The sequence below is a fragment of the Typopeltis vanoorti genome, chromosome 20 (genome assembly GCF_054136105.1).
Source record: "Typopeltis vanoorti isolate ZY-2024b chromosome 20, IOZ_Tvanoo_1.0, whole genome shotgun sequence".
Lineage (NCBI taxonomy): Eukaryota > Metazoa > Arthropoda > Arachnida > Uropygi > Thelyphonidae > Typopeltis > Typopeltis vanoorti.
The window spans coordinates 81,037,465-81,057,925 of record NC_143568.1 but is presented as its reverse complement, the minus strand read 5'-3'; the positions used below and the strand labels follow the sequence as shown (position 1 = coordinate 81,057,925).

General features: G+C 37.0%; 1 protein-coding gene across 1 annotated transcript in view; it reads left to right on the top strand.

Moving 5' to 3' along the window:
* Positions 1-20,461, top strand: part of LOC150095595 (uncharacterized) — a 199,497-nt gene that overhangs the window by 153,030 nt on the left and 26,006 nt on the right. The window contains exon 9 of the mRNA XM_090409759.1: positions 4,886-4,981. Coding sequence (XP_090265885.1) covers positions 4,886-4,981 — 96 coding nt within the window. The remainder of the gene's footprint in view (positions 1-4,885; positions 4,982-20,461) is intronic.

Genomic DNA, 20,461 nt, shown 5'->3' with positions numbered 1-20,461 from the left:
GTGGTACAGTTTCTTTATATCCACTTAACAGTCATTGTAATCATATAATAGCAATGTATTGTCTTTATATCTCTTGCATTGAATCCTCTTTCATTTCCTGTAACATGGCACACATTTTTGTTGATTTAATGGAAATAAAGCACAACACACACACAAAGGAATGGCATTAAACTACATTTTCAAAAATTATGGAAACAACTACTGTGTTAGAGTAAAACTTCAATTTAATATAAAGCAAAAGAATAGAAGGAAAGGAATGGCATTAAACAATAAGTTAATGCTTCCAATATTTTGCCTGTCACAGAGACATCATTAGCAGTACAATATATGTAATTTAAATTGGATTTCCAAGAAGCTGAAATTCGATAAAATTCCATCATGTTTAATCTTACTTTGATGAAGTTCAGTGGTTTTTCTCTATTAGATTCTGTAGATATTGTCTTTATAACACTGTCTGCCAGGCTTGACCCTCAACAGTTTGATGGCAAATGAATTTTTTTATATTCTTTATATTTGATGGAACTTCTTATAAACCCAGAAATGAACTATTATGTATCCATATGAATTTTTTTTTCTTATATGGTATGGTGCAAAAAAAAAAATAATAAATAAAATAAAAAAATACTGAACTTTGATATAATTCATAATACTTGTAGTTATTCAGTACTGTTTTTTGTGCCATATTGTATAAGGCCCATACACAAGAGGTTGGTAGGTTGGTCAACCTTATAGTACATTGGCACTGCATATGGGAAGAGATTTGAGAAAGGAAGAATTTAGTTCACATTAGATTTGAAGGCGTATGCATTGTATTCCTGGGAAACACATAAGAGGAGGAGATAAAGAAACTTGTTATGTGAATTAGGAGTTGTACTCTGGAGGAATGTTGAATAACAGCTGCATGCATAGATTTGTTAGGGTGTGGGGAATTATTGATTCTAGTTCTGATGAAGATTTGCCATGAAAATATTCATAGAGGATGTGAGATGCATACAGCAGATAATAAATGCCATTGTGAAAGAAGTTGAAGTATGCTTGTCAGAGATGGGTCATTAATCAGTCTCATTGCTCTCTTCTTTATTGCACTGAGTATTTTTAGGGAACTCTTGGGGACATTGCCCCAAATATGTCATCAGTACTCAATGGACAGGCAGATTTGTGATTTTTATGCTGCTTGAAGGTAAAGTAATGCCTTAAGGTGAAGAGAAATCCTAATTTTTTGGATGCAAGTAGGCAATAGCTATAATGTGTTTATTTCAAGAGAGGCTTAATGTCAGGGTGATACCAAGGAGGAGAAATCGCATTTTATTTAGAGTTTGGGATGTTTTGCAAAGGTAATCCTGGGAGAATATGTTCTTTTTTGTGAGAAATACAGCAGAACTCTGCTTCGTAGGCATTGAAATTGACAAGGTTATCTAAACCCCATTGAAGAGTGATTTGGAGATCAGAACTTAGTGATGCAGAGATTGTTGCTTTGTGAGGTGTGGTAGTTTATGTGGTGCAAGGTTTGCCAAGTGAGGAGGAGGAGGAATTTAGTTTGCTGTCATCAGCTTTGTTCAGTGAAAGTTTGGGAGTGCTGAGTGGAAACTAAAGTATGTATGGATGGAATGAAGGCATGATCATATGTGCTAAATGCAGCTCCTAAGGTTCTGAACGTGAGTGGAATAATCAACAAAAGGTGTGTGTGGGGAGAAAGTTGTGGGATGATGGGATACCGCAATTTATGTATACTAATACCAGAATTGGAATAAGGAGGAAGGAGTTTCTGGAATTGGTTAGTTCAGCTTAGTCAAAAATTAAGACATTAGTGAAACCTGATTGCTGGAATATGATATAATCAGAAGGATAGAATGCAAGGGGTATAGTATTTTCAGAGAGGACAGACAGAGGCAACATGATGTGAGGAGGAATTTTATTAATGATAGCAGAAGAATTGAAGCCAAAAAAATAAGTAGTAGTAGTAGTAATGGTACATGAAGAGGACAGAGATGTGGAAGGTAGGTCATATGAAGCTGTTTGGTATGAGTTAGAGACTAATAGGGTGAAATATATAGTTTATTGCTACTATAAGCCAGAGAGTACAAAGGAGAATGTGGATGATATGTGCCAGCAAATTAGCACAATGAGTGCATGATGAGTAATTATCATGGGGGGGGACTTCAACTATGAGGACACGGAATGGAAGGAGGAACAGTCATATAGGGAAGGAAATGGGATTTATATTGCTTCTAAGAGAGAATTACCTGAGACAGCATGTAATGGAGGGGACTTAAGGTTTGAGAATGCTGAATTGGTGATATCATCAGAGAATAAACAGAATGAGAGAAGAAAGGTGAAGTAAACAGGTCTTTGATGACATATAAAAACTGAGGGAGACTAAGATCTAGATCCAACAATGGAATCGGTAGTGCTCTAGAAAGACATTTGATCAACAAATCTCAATTTGTTGATCTAATGAGGTCAAAAAATTGCAGATTATTGTGAAAGTAATTAGTTAGTAGGAAAATAGTAATGATGTGAACCTGATTATTGTATATTCCTTGAGAAACATATCAGGAAATGATGGTGGTGAAGGAAAGAAACCCTAGATAGGCCTTGGTTATCATTGCTAGATTAATATGAGACCTTATCAGTGGTAGTAGTGTGATGATAGCGATGAAAGCTCAAGGAATGTATTATTATTATTCAGGTCTCCATGGACTCAAAAGACTCATTGTGGGAGGTCCTTTTTTAATGAAACACAAAGTCTATCATACAACTCCTTGAAATCATTGACCATTCTTGCTCTCACTACTCTATCAGGCAATGCATCCCATGGTTCAACTACCCTCCATGCAAAGAAACCACTCTTCACCCTCTTGCTCACAGCTTCCTTTCGTAACTTCTAGGGATGGCCCCTTGTCACGCTCCTTCCTGCTGTTCCACCAAGTGAAAGAACTCCATAGTGTCAATCCTGTAACTACCTGGGTTATCACCTATCAACAGTATAAAAAGTCTCTATCATATCACCTCTCCTTCTTCTATCTACCAAACTCTGCAATCCACATTCCCTCTGCTGATCCTCATAACTAACGTTGTAAAGTCCCGAAACCATCTTTGTTATCCACCTGTGTACCCTTTCCACAGTTAATTTATTCCCTTCAAATCCTGGGGACCAAATTTGAGAACAATAGTCTAAGTGTGGTCTGATCAGGGTCTTATACAATTGAACGATAACTCTTTTATCTCTGCAGGTCATCTTCCTTTCCAGTATTGCAGTAATCCTCTGGGTTACCTTCACCACCTTTGCAATATGTTCCCTGAATTTCAGTTTTCTATCAATCACCACCCCCAGATCTCTTGTCTCCCCTACTTCCTCCAGTATACCACTCCTCCAATCGAGTATGCAGCATCCCATTGATGTATCCCAAACTTCAAGACTTTACATTTTGCTGTATTAAATCAATTTGTTTAATGCAGCATTCATTTGCCCATCTGTCTAGTTTGTTCAAATCCTCTTGCAGGGTTGCCACATCTGCACTCTTACTAATAACCCTTCCCATCTTCACATCATCTGCAAACAACTGAATATCCCCCTGCAGTCCATTGACAATGTCATTGATATAAAGGTTAAACAATACAGGTCCAAGTATACTGAGCCCTGTGGGACCCCACTTGTAACCTTCTTCCTCCTTGATATTGCCCCACCATACACAACTCCCTAATACCTATCATACAGCCAGTCCTGAATCCAGTTGACTAACCTGACATCTAAACCCATGTGCTGCAACTTAAATATCAACATATCATGTGACATCCTGTTAAATGCCTTTGCAAAATCCAAAAAAATGGTAGTTTATGCTTTTCCCTCATCAACTGCTCTTGTCACTTTATTATAAAAGGCAGTCATACTACTAAAGCAAGAGCACCCCCTTAACAAATCCATGTTGAGTCTCACAGATAACATTACCCTCATCTGCCCAATGTTGTATATGGTCCCTCACTAATTTCTCCAAGATCTTAACAACTACTGATGAAACACAAACTGGCCTATATTTAGACACATCCATTCTGCTACCGCCCTTATGCAGTGGCACTATCTTACCTTCCTTCCATTCCTTGAGTACCTTTCCTGTAGCCAGACTTTCATTGAAAAGCCAGGTCAACGGAGTTGTCAGTTTTTTATCACATTCTCTCAAAACATGTGGTGAAATACCATCCAGTCCTATGGCTTTACTGACATCCAGGATACTCAGTGGATCACACTGTCCTCTTGCACCTCTAAACCTCGAACCTACCCTATCCCTCTAGTTTTAAAACTTACTTCTCCAGGATGAATATAATACTCCAATAAAGTGTTTATTGAACAACTCCACTATGTCCTCTGCATCAGTCATCTGTTCCCATTTTTATCCCAGAATATCATTCTTCCACAACATTTCTCCTCCTACTGGCCACACAGCTAAAAATTCCCCCAGGATTTTCTTTGGATCTTAGTGCCAGTCTCTTCTCATATTCCAGTTTCTCCTTGCTTACAATATTAGTCACTCTCCTGGCCTGAGTCTTATATTCTTCATGCATCTGCTCTCCACCCCTCTCTTTATATCTCTTCCATAACCTATTTCTTATTGTATGCTTTCTGTAGCAACTTCTAAGAGAAAGGAAGCACAGAATGATGATTTTCAGTATGACAATATAGTGATATCTAAGTTTCTGTGTAATTGTTTATGAAGGCATCATTCTTAAGAAGAATGATGGTACAATTGTTATATATATATATATATATATATATATATATATATTTTTTTTTTTTTTTTTTTTTCAGCATTCGAAAAATGAGACATATATATAAATGTTGAAAAGATCGTTTTTCTCTATTTTGGTTAATGTTTCCTGTTTAATTTAGGGCCAGTGTTTTGTTGCAATTGATCCAGGTGTCTTTGCCCCTGGTTTCGAGGCGAGAATGTCTGATCTTATGAACGAATGCAGAAACCAAGAGCCAGTAAGTTTGTAAAAATTATTTTATCATCTTATCATATAAAATTGCATTTTTCCAATAAAAAAAATGAAAATATCATTTTTACCATCACCATTTTGATAGCCTGGTTAGGAATGGCTGGCTGATAGGAGCCAGTGAGTTGTCTATGGGGGGGGGGGTGCTGTTTATTAATGTCAGAAAGCTCTGTTGTGATATTGTTACAAGAATATTTGAATAGGTTTGTGTTTTGTTTAGGTGGAAAGTCATGCACTTTGGCTAGAAAATGTAGACTCATTTGCGTTGGAGGAATTTTGCTTCAGCACGTTGAGAAGGCATGGTATCTTGGGTTAGTGAGCTGAAGTTCAGGGGATATGACAGGAGCATCAGAAACAAAGGAGCTGAGTTCGTTGCTTTATTGAATATGATGTGGCTTAAGATTATTGGCATTAGTGAAACCTGGCTATCAGAATCAGATATGGTAACTGGAATTGAGTGTAATGGGTATACTATTTTTAGAAATGACAGAAGAGATAGGAGAGGAGGAGTACTACTAATGATATCAGATGACTTAAGTCCAATTAGGGTAGAAATGCAAGAAAGCAATGATGGTAACAATGTCCCATGTAGCAGTGAGTTTGAATCTATCTGGTGTGAAGTGGAGGTTAACAGAATGAAATATATGGTGGATGTTGCTACAAACCCGGTGGCTCAGTTGCAGGGGATAAAGAAATGCATCACCAATTTAGTCTTATGAGTGACTTTAATTTTTCAAATCTGATTGGGTAGAAGAGAAATCTCATGATAAGAAAGAAGAGGAATTTATTGAATTGTTGCAAGACAACTTTCTCAAGCGGCATGTGAAAGAAGGAACTTGAGGTCAAAGAGTGTTGGATTTGCTCATAGAATCGGAAGGGGTCTCAGTCAAGAATATGATTATTTTACCACCAGTTGGTGACAGTGATCATGCTGTGCTTTCTTGGGAAATATCTAATTGTATTGATGCTCCAATTAGAACAGGTTACATGCTGAACTACAAAGCTGTAACTTATGACCAACTTAAGAGAATACTATCTTGGTCCCATGATATCAGTTACTGAATGGTAAAAATGTCAGCAATGTATGGAAATCTGAAAAAGCGATTAAATGAAGCAGTATCTGGATGTATTCCTAGTGTTTGAAGAATAAATAGGTTGGGAGTAAAATACATGTACAACCTTATTAAGCAAGAGATCTGCAAGAAGATGATGATATGGAAAGAATATTGTGAGAATAAGAGTGAGAGGAGTTATGAAATATATAAAGCTCAGGCCAGAAAAGTAACAAGTATTGTCCAGAAAGCTAAGTAGTCAGAGTATGAAAATTTAATCGTATGGAAAAGCTTATGTGTTCATCACACATGTTGATTGGATTTTAACAGTATAGATGCGAACACAGATTGATAAGAAAATAACTATTTATTAACTTAAACGCTAATATTTCACTGGTATTATATCCAGCATCTTCAGAGCATACAAACAAAGTTTGTTACAGTAGTGACACAACCACAATCCATTATAACAGTGGGACTAGTATGAATAATTGTAGCATGCAACACTAAAGTCCTAATTAGGCCCATCTAAAAAAAAACAGATATTACTTTAGTCTTAGGATGACTGTCTCCCAGATCTTTGGTAGATTTATGTCTGCACGGTTAGCCTAGTGGCTTTGCGCTTCACAACTATATCCCTGGGGAAGGAGTGTCCTAGGTTCGATTCCCATCGATGATGTGAGGAGCTTAAGGATCTTCCTTAGCCATACCCAAGTTGGCCGGTCTTGAGCGTGGACAGCACGGTTTTTCTGCCAATTTATCTGGGGTTTTTCATCCCGCAAGCAGGCAAACCGGTCTCGTGAACACACACGGAATACAGCCAGGAATACTGACCCCGCCATAGGTTCGTCAGCCTGTGTTGGTTCCGGAACCCGGATAAAATTTGGGGGGACTAGATGGTGCCATACCCCCCCCCCCCTGTAAAAAGGGGACTCACGGCTACTGTACCATCACATGGTAAGGAAGGAAGGTAGATTTATACAGCCATACTTGTTGAGGTTTGAAGTATGTTTCAGGACTTCTGTTGATTCCAGGAACAACCGCTCTGACTTGTAAAAGCTTCTGTACAGTACTTTTGTTTTTTTCCAATTGATCCTGTGTGTGCAGGAGTATCCAAAGCCCAAAGCATGGTCTGCCAGACCTGACTTGCCATAGCGAAAGTGCCTGTTATATTTCTTGTGTCCACAGTTCTTCCTGTCTGTCATAGTAGGCTCGATGACATGAACAGGGCACTCCTCAATGCGATAAAAAGGAGAGAATCTGTCCTTAGGCGAACGGATGAGAGTTGCCAATTTCACATAAGGTTTAAATACAGTGCGTAGTTGTTGTTTGTTAAGCACCCTAGATATCTTTTCAGATGTGCCTTTGATGTACAGTGTAGTCTTTGATGTAGATTTGAGAGTGGCTATCAACACAGCCACTCTCAAACCTAGTCTCTATGCTATGTTGATGATGTGTTTGCTATTTGGCCACATGGCCCAGACACATTGAATACATTTTTAGTGCATCTAAATAGCCAGCAGCCTAAAATCCACTTTACAATGGAACTAGAAGCCAATGACTGCCTGCCCTTCCTGGACACACTGATCACACGTCTTCCAGAAGGTTCCTTATCATTTTCGGTTTATAGAAAACCCACACATACAGGGAGATACTTACACAAACAATCACACCATCACCCTTCTCAACAATATGGTATCTTAAAAACACTAACCCATAGAGCTAGAGCAATCTGTTCCAATGACATTGCTCTCACTGCTGAACTTTCTCACCTATGTCACACCTTCTTAACCAATGGTTATAATCCCCATAAGATAAGATAGATAACATACTAAATGCTACTCAGAAATCCCATCTATCTACCACAGAAGACTACAACAAAACTATCACCATCCCATACATTAAAGGCATTTCTGAAAAGATATCTAGGGTGCTTAACAAACACCAACTATGCACAGCATTCAAACCTTATGTAAAATTAGCAACTCTCATCCGTTCACCTAAGGACAAATGCACTCCTTTATCACATCCAGGAGTCTATGAAGTGCCCTGTTCTTGCCATCAAGCCTACTACGGACAGACAGGAAGGAAGAACTGTGGACATCCACCTCAGTGAATACAAAAAATATATCTGACACTTTCACTATAGCAAGTCGGGTCTGGCAGACCATGCTTTGGATATCCCTGCATACAGGATCAATTGGAAAGAAACAAAAGTAATGCACAGATGCTTCTACAAGTCAGAGAGGTTGTTCCTGGAATCAACAGAAGCCTTAAAATATACTCCAAACCTTAACAAGTATTATGTATATTATTTCTGGGAAAACTCCCATGTTACTCCTCTTAATAAACTATTATAATTACGGCTATTTTCCCTGCTTCAGTTTAGGAGTGCCCCTGTCCATGAGTAAATAGCCAATGACAGTTAAACAGGGGCACTCCTAAACTGAAGCAGGCAAAATAGCCATAATTATAATAATACTTAACAAGTATGGCTGTATAAATCTACCAAAGATTTGGGAGACAGTCATCCTAAGACTAAATTAATATTTATTACTTTTATTTTATTTTATTTATTTTTTATTTTATTTTATTTTTCAAACTTTCTAAGACTATCATTTGGACTACTATTTCAAAACATTGAACTTTTTTTTTTTTTTTTTATAACCTAGATGGCGCCATATTAGGACTTTAGTCTTGTGTTGCATGCTGCAATTACTTATACTAGCCCCACTGTTACACCGGATTGTGGTTGTCTTGCTTTTGTAACAAACTTTGTGTTGTGTGCTCTGAAGATGCTGGATATAATACCAGCGAAATATTAGCTTCTAAGTTAATAAATAGTTATTTTCTTATCCATCTGTGTTCACATCATACCGTGAAATCTATTACAACATAGTAAGTTAAGTGTTCCATTTAATGGTACATTCGTGAATAATGAGGTGATATCAAAATTCACTATTAAGGAACTTTTTAAGGTGTGGTTTTCTAAAATGCTTTTTAGGTGGGTAGAATTTGTAACAAAAGAGGGAGAATTGTTTGTGCAAGTGGCTAGTAGTTTGGCTAAATGTTTAGCAAGTTTATATGTGGGACTGTTTATACTATCTACAATAGGGCGTAAAGGTGTACCTTGTTTGTGAATTTTGGAGCTCCATATATCCTGGGTGTTTTAATGTGGGGAGGTTTGAGTTTGTTGACTGTTTCTTTTGGCCAGGAAGTGATTTGTTCAATAACTTGCACACCTTATTCTTTTGTGAGTTGGTGGGATCTCGTCTATAATTTGATATGTTGACTGGTCTTGGAGAAGTGCGTGCATTTTGCTTTCATATTCTGTTGTATCCATCACTGCAGTTGCATTTCCTTTGTCTGATTTGGTTATGAGGTAATGTAGTTATTATTGTGTAGCTATTTTAGAGCCATGATTTATTTATGTGGGATATTATTTTTGGGAGGCTTAGAATGGATTAGGATGTTGGCCACGTCTAATCAAATATTATTGGCTATTGCTGGAGGCAGGTTGTATATCCCACTTTCAACGGAAGCCATTATTTTGCCTTTTCGAACTTCTTTAGGAGTAACGGCAAAATTGTGTCCCTGACTTAACGCGCTCGTGGCTTCTTTGGTTAAGGTTATCAATGATAAGTTCACAACGACGCCATCTTGATGTAATTGTGGCTGCTGCATAGTGCTGCGTTGTTGGAGGATATTAAATTTCTTCTGATGCTGGGTTTTAACTTTGGCAAATTCTTTGTTGGCTGTAGAGTCGGAAATGCTATCCAGGATATCCCATAGTTCCGGGATATCCTGGATCAGGATTTCCCCATGTCTAATCGAATAATATTGGCTATTGCTGGAGGCAGGTCGCATATCCCATGTTCAAAGGTCATATATCCCACCATCCCATACATCAAAGGCACATCTGAAAAAATATCTAGGGTGCTTAACAAACACCAACTGTATTTCAGATTCTCTAAGGATAGATTCCATCCTTTATCACATCCAGGAGTCTATAAAGTGCCCTGTTCATGTCATCGAGCCTACTATGGACAGACAGGAAGAACACTGTACATCCGCCTCAGTGAACACAAAAAATGTATCTGGCACTTTCGCTATGGCAAGTCGGGTCTGGCAGACCATGCTTTGGATACTCCTGCACACAGGATCAATTGGAAAAAACAAAAGTACTGCACAGAAGCTTTTACAAGTCAGAGAGGTTGTTCCTGGAATCAACAGAAGTCCTGAAACATACTCCAAACCTCATCAAGTACCAAATTAATATCTTTTTTTTTTTTTTTTTTAAACTTAGATGGTGCCTAATTACGACTTTAGTCTTTGTGTTGCATGCTACAATTACTCATTCTAGTCCTACTGTTACACCGGATTGCAGTTGTCTCGCTACTATAACAAACTTTGTTTGTATGCTCTGAAGATGCTGGATGTAATACCAGTGAAATATTAGCGTTTAAGTTAATGAATAGTTTTCTTATCAATCTGTGTTTGCATCTATACCATTAAAATCCAATCAACAGAGTATGAAAAGAAATTAGCCATGCAAGCTAAAGAAAGAATGAATGTGAAAGAATAACTTTATTGAATTCAAATGATAGATTGTTTAATTAATGAGTGCTCACTTTGCTATGATATATCAACCAAGTGTATGTAACATTGTGCACAGTGCTACTATTACATTGGATGAAGAGTTAAAGGTTCTTGAAAATGAGGTTGAAGAGCTCTTGCATAACCTGGATAAGAATTTGTCTATAGGGACAGATAGAATATCAGCCTGTTTGCTAAAGGAATATTCAGCTGAATTGGCTAGCTAGGCTTTTCAGATGTTTGTATAACTTGGGTCAGCCTAGGAATGGAAGGAATGTATGATAGTTCCATTGCATGTACAAGGGTGGTGAAAAAACTAATGTGTCTAATTACTGACCTATTGGTATCTCTGGTGTGGTAGTGAAGATTTTAGAGAAGTTGGTAAGAACTTGCATAGCGAAATGGGTAGACAAACAAGCTATACTCTGCAAAGAGTATCATGGGTTTACTAAAGATAGGTCATGTTTTAGCAATTTGCTCATATTTTATGACATTGTTATGGCCAAGTTGGATAAAGGGAATGGATACACTATGACAATAGTAGGATTTTTCTAAGGCACTTGATAGGATACCAAACAAAAGGCTTGCATAAACTGGAGAATATGGGATTGGAATATAAACTCTTGACTTGGATCAGGGGATGGCTGACAGACAGATATCAAAAAGTGGTATACAGTGAGTGTCAATCTGTCAGATTTAAGGTGACCAGTGGTGTATGTCAGGGTTCAGTCCTTGGGCCATTATTGTTCAATCTATACATCAATGACATCAGGCAGGGTCTAGCAACAGATGTGGAATAGTTTGCCGATGATGCAAAGATAGTCAGGGCAATCAGGTATGCTACTGATGTTCAGCACTTACAAAATGATTTGAATTGTCTGGAAATTTGGGCAAATGAAAATGGCTATCAGTTTAATGTTAGTAAGTGTAAAGTTGTGCACTTTGGTGTGATTAGATTTCTAGCTGCATATTATATTAGCGGGGTTATGGTACAAGAAACTGAATAAGCAAAGGATCTTGGTGTATTGGTGGATAGGAATTTGAAGTTCAGTGGTGTTAGTTTTTGTTTTGTATTTTCTTAAAAAAAATTCCAAATATTACTACTTTTACTGCTCATTTCTAAAATGAGTTATGTCATTATGTCATTTCTGAAATAAACTGTCTTAGAAATACTAGATAATAATACTTTCAGATGGAGGAAAATGCTAAAAGCTTAGATTAGTAGTGCAGGATACATCACCCATGTCTTGTTTCATTTTTAATTGATCAGCAAACATCTTAAACAGAAATAAATTTCATTTACAGGCTAATTTCTTAATTTATAATAAACAAATTTTACTTTTATTGTCGAAAAATTATAAATTATTTGATTCAGTTATCTTGGAAAAAAAGGATTTGATTTTTTTTTTTAAGAAAAAGTTCATTTAAAAAAAAAAAGTGAATACATCCAAGAGATACATTCACTTTGGATTTTTGTGGTAATTTCCAAAGCTTATGTTAAAAAACTATTCTGAAAAAAAGATGCTGTCAAGGAGCATTTGAAATAAATATGGTTTGGACATTAGACATTACTTTTTTTTTTCTTACGCTATTCTAATACATGGAAATAACCATGCCATATCATCCTAGAAAGAAATAAACATAAAATCAAAATGGAAATTAATGAAACACAGTCTGGTTTCCAGAAAATAAAGGAACTAGAGAAGGACTCTTCAACTTTAGAACTATTATAGAAAGATATCTGGAGAAGCAGAAAGAAGTCTACTTATGTTGTATTGACTACACAAAGGCCTTTGGCAATATACAACATGAACAACTAATCAAATGCATCGGAAATTTAGGAGTAGATGGTAAAGATACCAGATTACTGATAAATCTATATTGGGAGCAAATTGCCTCAATAAAAATATCAGGAGAAATCTTGTAGGAATTCCCAGTAAAGAAGGGTGTCAGAATAGAGTAGAATAGACAGGGCTGTGTTCTTTCTCCTATATTGTTTAACCTCTATACTGAAAATATCTTTCAGCAATTAGAAGAATTTAAAGGAGTCAGCATAGGAGGCAGGAATATAAACAACAACTTAAGATATGCAGATGATGCAGTACTACTAGCTGAAAATAAAAAAAGATTTTCAAAACCTACTAGAAGAGACGCTGAAGCTAAGTGAAAAATATGGACTTAATTTCAACTTCAAAAAAACCAAAACCATGCTGGTAACAAGAGAAAAAGAGAAAATACTCGATATAAATATTAAGATCAAAGGAAATACTTTAGATCAAGTAGAGAGTTATATATATTTGGGTCAACTAATTATAGAGAATAGAAAGTGTGATAAGGAAATATTAAGAAGAATAGAAATTGCTAGATCAACCTTCATTAGCATGAAAAACATTCTGACCTCATATGAAGCTAATAATCATAACAAATACCTGTGATTTCTGCTTAAGGCAGGGACTTGTTATTATTAACACAATGTTCCAACACAAAAATGTGCATAAATTCACATGGAGAGAAGAGGAAAGGAATAAGAAAAGTCTGATCATATCACCAGTTTTTGTCTTTTTTGTTTCAGTCACCCCTATTATATTGATCTAGTACTTATCCAGTTCTTCAGCTAGTTCCATTTCTTTGCCATTCAGGCTTCTTATGTTGATAGTACCAAATTTTGAACTCTTGTGATGTTGAATTTGTGTGTGTTTCAGGATTTGTTCCAGTAGCTGACTTTTGCTGTTCGCCCTGGTTCTCTGGTGAAAACAATGGGAGCCTTGTTTAACTGGGCAATGCCCCCGCTGGCATAAATTTCTGTCATGTTGTATCATCATTTTATTTGTAGATATTTGTGTAGAAGGAGAAAAGATAACCGCGATAGGAAAGGTAGTCAGCATGCTGCATAGGTATGACAGTGATGAGATGAGGTATAAAGCAAGAATTATGAATGATATGTTAGCGGATTTGTGTGAAAAGAAAGGAGTGCAGTTTGTTAATGTATGTAATGAGTTTGAAGGATGAATTGAACTGCATAAGAGTGATGGACTGTATTTGAATGGTTTTGCTGTGAGTCATTTGGAGAACTGCTACTGGATGGAAGAGCAATGAGTGCCGAGAATGAATCTGAGCAAGAAGCATGTGAAAGAGCAGTAGAGTAAGAAAGGAGAGATTGAAGTGGTGCTTATGAATGGAGAAGTGTAGAGAATGAGAAAACAAGTGTGCAAAACAAACAGGGAAATGGGGGGGGGGCATCTCAGGGAACACAGTGTGAAAAAGGTTGATACTGAAAAGGGAATATGTGTGTGTAGATAAGAAGAGAATGAGATGGCCTGGCATGTAGGGATAACAGTTTTGTTCTAAGAAGGTTCTGGGATGGGGAAAGGATAAAAAGAAATGGCTAGGAAAGTATGGAGAAGTCACTTCTGATAAATGGTAACAGTAAAACTTGTCATAGATCCAGGAACAAGCTGTTATGTTTGTATACTAATGCTTTAAGTATCAGAAACAAGGGAAATGAAATGGTTGCATTGATTGAGTTCATTCACTCAAAAATTGTTGGAATAAGTGAGACATGGTTTAAGGCAGTATTGTGAGAATAGAATGAAATACTTAGATGTTGCTGTAGACCTGGTAATGTAGTGGGTAGTGACCATGAAATGTATAAGCAAATTAGCAAATCAAATAGGAAAAGGGTGATCATTATGGGTGGTTTTAATTATGGCAATATAGATTGGGATGACGAGATAGCAATTGGAAGTAAAGAAAATTATTTTCTCGAGTTTTAATGAATAACTACTTCAGACAGTATGCAACAGACGGCACACAAGGATTGAAGGCCTTGGATGTGATCATCTCATCAGAGGATGTCATTATAAACGAGGCTTCAAATTTCTCTCCAGTTGGTGAGAGTGACTATGAAGGGATTACCTGGGTGGTTGCCAGTCATGTGAAGACTCCTCTGAAGAAAGGGTATGTGGAACTACAAGACTAGTAATTATGAGAAGTTTAGGAGGCAGCTTATGGAATGAGAAATTGGGTAGAAAGATCATTGCTGCTTGGGTGCTATTTAAGAACTATCTGGTAGAAGCAATGACTAAGTGACCAAGGATCAGAAGGTTAAATAAGATTGGTGTGAAATGGATGAATGATTCTAAGTCTGTGATAGTTGCCTGCCTTATAATTCCACAAATTGTTTCTGTCTTGGTACTGTTGGATCCTACTCTTTACTCCGTTATATATTCTAGCTGTTGACTGACTTCACATTCGAACACAGAGAAAATTTATTTCTAACTGCGCCACTCTATGTTCTAATTTGCACAAGCAACGTTGTGAAATCAACCATCAGTTAGTACCATATAGTTATCAACTTAATTCAGGCTGAAATTCTGCTTATTGAATATAGGGTTCCTGCTAAGATTCGGACTATTTTAATGAGCAGTGCAATGAAAGAACTCGGGCAAACACAAGGTTCAACTCAAATAAAAATATTTAATGCTTTTAACACATACATTTACATTAAAACAAGAATCGAATCTCTAGTAGGGATAATACAATTAAGAATCAATAGGTTCTCATTAAGACATTAGCAATTTACTCAGCTGAGTATATCATAGAATTTATGCATTTAAATTCCACTCTTCTTATTATCAAAGATTCCAAACACAATTTCACTCTAAACAAAGTTATCGTTTAATGTACTTTAAATATTGATTCAGCTTAACTATTCAGAACAATTACAAAGTACAAGTCGTCAGTCATTCACTTAGAAACTTCCAAGATTTATCAATTTAATACAATAGTCCTCAGAAAATCCAATTTCAATTTTACATTGCGTTCTCACATAACAGGCTTCACTATATCACACATTCAAATATGAACTATTAATCCAGAAATACTTCATATATTCCGTTCGCGAGGAAATGTTTCACTATACCACACATTCTTTCTTGAAATGTTAATTTCAGCAATATGAATTATATCATGTTCTCCAGAAACGAGCTTTGCTACTTCACACTGGGCATAGAAAAAATATCCTTACTGGTATAAACAGTATAGCTTCCTCATTATCAAGATTCCTAGAAACACTCCTTGGTTTCACTTTTAGAGCACACAAATATTATAGGGTCCTGGGTTTTTCAGTAACTGATTAGTTAACTCGGGTGAATTTATCTTCTTGCTCGTAATTGCCTAACTTTCAATATTTCTTATTCATTCTTATTATCTTTTCGTCCTACGCTATCCTTCTGCGAGGCGATAGGGATTTATAAAAGAATAAGAGCTCGAAGAAAGATAAGTCAAAATACAGAGTGGTTCTCAGTCCTTCCTACTCCATTCATCCCCAGGTTATATATCTCCTTACTTATTAGTGTGTTACTTCTTTTTCATTTCCTTCTCATCACATCCTACTCTCCTTTCCCACCAAAATCTGGTTCTAACTGGTTTTGTTGATATGGAACTAGCTTATAGCATATTGTACAGTAACTCACGCTAAAGCATGCGCTGGCTAAAAATAACATAATTTCTCACAACAACCAATCAAATCTTATTTTAAAGAATTACTTGGATACATTACATTTTACTAATAGCATAATAAGATTGCATATTTTACAATTTTTATCTCTGTTTTAATAATATTTATTTCATTATAATGAGTGATATTTAATATACAGTTTTCAGAACTGCACTTCATATGAAGTGCAGTTGTGAAAATAATAAGTGAACAAATAAATATTAATAAACATAACTTGAAAAAAATCATATGAACAGCATGCAATTAATAAGAGATTATTAGTCTGATGAGAAATTTGACTTAGGGAATGGCTGATTATGTTGGACTCTGAATGAAGTATTAATAATTTCTAATTCTCCTCATTCAGAATCCAACAGTACTTCTACATGCCTATTCATCCTACAAGTCAGGACTACATCTCGGATGCTATGCCAAAATTCAAAACTCTTGATCCTCGTGTTACTTCTGCCACATGCTGCCTAAGACAGTTGTCCCTCAATAAATGCAAAGATTCACTTCCCTTAATAGTTGATGCTTCCTCTTCTTCGTTTATATTGTTGTTGTTGAAGTCCTCATAAGAATCACTTGCTTTGCACTTACCAAATTAATTTGCCTGAATATTTTCTGCTCATCATCATCTGCCTAGTCTAGCCACAAATACTGTTACAACTTGAACAGCACATAAACTTTTAATCTACCAGTAAATCATTTACAGCTAGCAGCACATACAAACCACATGTATAACAAGCATATAGCAGCACCCATTGTTCAAAATGTCTGCCTCCTTTTGCCTTCACACACACACCTGAAGTCTGTGAGGCCACATATTGATGGGCATGCACAACATTCAACGAAACTGCTGCCGCTGCTCACTCCAAATCCACCCTCAGGCTGGCAGTGTTAGGTTGTCATTTCTTAAAGGCTACTCTCTGAAGCTCCAACCACAATTTGAAGTCCAGTGGATTCAGGTTAGGACTTCCAGACAGCCAATCAGATGGTGATATGAGGTAGGGCACATTCACCTCCAAAAACTGTTATGTGATCCTTGCCTTATGTGCAGGGGCTGAGTCCTGTTGGAAGGTCTGCTGCCTACCATGAAATAAGGCGTTGTTCAGGAGCTGTACCACAGATTCCAGCATGGTGTCTTGATACACTTTGAGCACGTCTCTCTGACAGAGGTTTTGACTCCTTTCTCACAGAAATGCAACTAGGATACCTCCTGATATGTCACCTCTCCCCACTAAACCATCACTGATATAGGTTGACGACCAGGGCATATACCTAATCGTTTTGGTGGAGGTGAAACAACTCTTCAGTGGTGAAAAACTTCTGATCTGTGAAGAGGATATGGCATCTCTGTGTCTGTCAGAGAAGTGCCTTTGATTTTATCACCTTCTGCCACATAAGTTGTGGTGTTAGAAATTGTCCAGTAGAACAACGATAGGCTCTCATCTTCAGGTGATCAGTTAGTACACATGACACTTTCTCTGCAAAACGTTCATCTCTCACTATATCACTTTCTGTATTCTCACAGGATTACAACAGAGGCACACCTTTACTGCCTTCACAAGCTGTGAAGGCAACATTTCACTAGATATCTCGTCTTATAAATGTCTATCTCATACCATATACTTAAACAAGGGAGATGATGTGTTGTAGTAGAGTAGTGTGTTCTCTCACGATTTCTTGGACTCATTTTACATGTCACATAATTATAATACTCTTAAAGCCATTAATGTTATTTCCACTGTGCTTCTCCGCTCTGAGAGGACATACTTCATCACTTATTGCGATAAACACTCCAGTATCATGTTTACCTACCCTATCCTGCTGAAATATATTCTGTATCCTTTGATTTCTATTTCTGTTAGAATATCGTCCTCAGTTAACCAAGTTTCACTGAAATCAATAGTCTTTTGGAGAGACTGGGTCAGTTAATGTCACAAACTCATTTCCTTTCATTCCTGATGCTCCTGCATCTTGTATACAGAAAAAGTGCATTGCCAGTATTCTTATAGCCATTATTACTCCCCTCATACTCCACCTCGTTCTGCAATATAGTGCATACCCTCTCATTTCTCCAGCACCCTATCCCCACAAGGCCATGCCTGCTACATTCCTCCTTGCAATTTTAGTTTCCCTGCCCTGACACACTCGCTTTCCCAGAAAACAATAGTCTATCCATATGCCTGCATCCTTCTACATTCAAATTCATTCATTCATCTCATGCATACAGATTTCTTCTGTTCTGAAATGTACTCCATACATCCATATTCCAAACCTCTCGTCCTACACATTATTATTCCCATCTCATTTGCTATCACTGCTCTTCTCCTTCACTCTGCATTATCATACCTGGACAACATACCAACTATCTTCTCTCTGACACATTTCTGTTTTGCCATCCCTAACATCAGTCTGAAATCTCTTGTTACATGATTCATGCTACTTCTCAGACCATTTATACTAGCCATTACTCGACATTTCCACCTCTCTTCATTGCCATTGCCACCACACTCTGTATTGTTCCACTTGGCAAGCACTTCTCTGGCACTCTGCTCTATACACCCGAAGCATCAAATTTCTATATGTGATATTCCACAGATTCATTCATCCTTCTCTCACTTTCCCTCCTTCCTCTCATCTCTCTCTATCCCTTGTTTTCACACACACACATTCTCTCTCTCTCTCGACTTTCTTTAGTTTTATCTCTTCCTCTGATTCGCTCTCCTTCCTTCCTCTCTCTCTCGTGACCTTCTCTCATACCTACTCTCATTCTTTCCATACATTGGCCAACCCCTTGCATCAATCTTATAAAAAAATTTTAGTAACTAAAATGTTTCTATCATATCCCCCCTCTTCTCCACCTATCAACCAACTTCTATAATCCGCAAACTCTCAATCTGTCAATGTAGAGAGCATTCCTTACACTACTCACCAACTTGATTACTCACCTCTGAATCTTTTCTACCACTTCCTCATTTCCAAGGAATCCAGGCGACCAAACCTGAGCACAGTAATCCAGATATGAATTTATCAACGCCTGATAAAGAGGAATAATAACTTCTTTATCTCTGCATGTTAGTGTGGTCTTCGATAACCAAATAATCCTATGAGCTATCTTGGACACTTTAGCAATATGCCCTCTGAACTTCAACTCTCTATCTACTAACACCCCAAGTCCCTGGCCTTATCATTCTCTTGCAGTACAGTTCCATCACTGTGGTACACAGCTAGTAATCTTTTAATTCCAAAATTCCTAACTTTTCCACATTGAACTGTAATCCATTATCTTTTTCCCATATTGCCAGCTTACTTAAATCATTCTACAAGCTCTCTGCATCAGCTTGGTTAATTATTGTGCTACCCAACTTTGCGTCATCAGCAAACAACTGAATATCTCCCTTCAAGTCATTTCCTATATCATTTATGTACAAATTATGTAATAGTTTGTACTGCCAAATGCCTTTGCAAAGTCCAGCAGTATCATGGGGTATCATTTCCTTTATCTAGTTCTGCTGTCACCTTATTATAAAATATGAATAAATTATTGAGACAGGACCTACCTTTTACAAAGCCATGCCTCTCCCTTTAGAGTATCATATTACTGTCCATCCATTCCTGAATTTTACTTTTACCCATCTTTTCCAATACTTTAACCCCCCCAAGAGATACTAATTGGTCTGTAATTTGCTGCTGCTGTTTTGGAGCCACCTTTTTCTAATGGCACTATCTTACCCTCTTTTCACTACCTTGGAGCCATGCCACAGCTGAGATTTAGATTAAACAACTTTGTCAAAGGCATTGCCAGTTCACTTGCACATTCTTGTAGCACACAAGCTGACACACATACAGTCCAGATCCACTTCTGTATTCACATTGATATTTTTCAATATACTGAGTACCTCAATTCTCACATCAGTCTCTGTTACCTCAGTAACTGCAAAGTTGCCACCTGGATGATATACCCTTGCAAAGTGATCACTTGGTTAACTGAGCTGTTTCTTCTATCACTTTCTTGCCATCAACAGTGAATAAAGTTATCTTTCCATAATCATTCTTTCTCTTACTTGCTACATAGTGAAAAAACTCTTTTGGATTTAGTTTGAATTGCTTAGCTGATTTTCTCTTGAAATCTGATTTAGCCTTCCCTACCATACTAGTTACCCTTCTTTGCTTTATATTGCTAATGGGCATGTTTATATTCCTTCCACAATGTTTTTTTTTTTTTTGTAGCTCCTGCTTTATATTGTAGTCATCTACTTAATCCTTAGTTTATCCTCTTGACTCTGATTATATGCTCTGATATTGCCTCACTCAAACA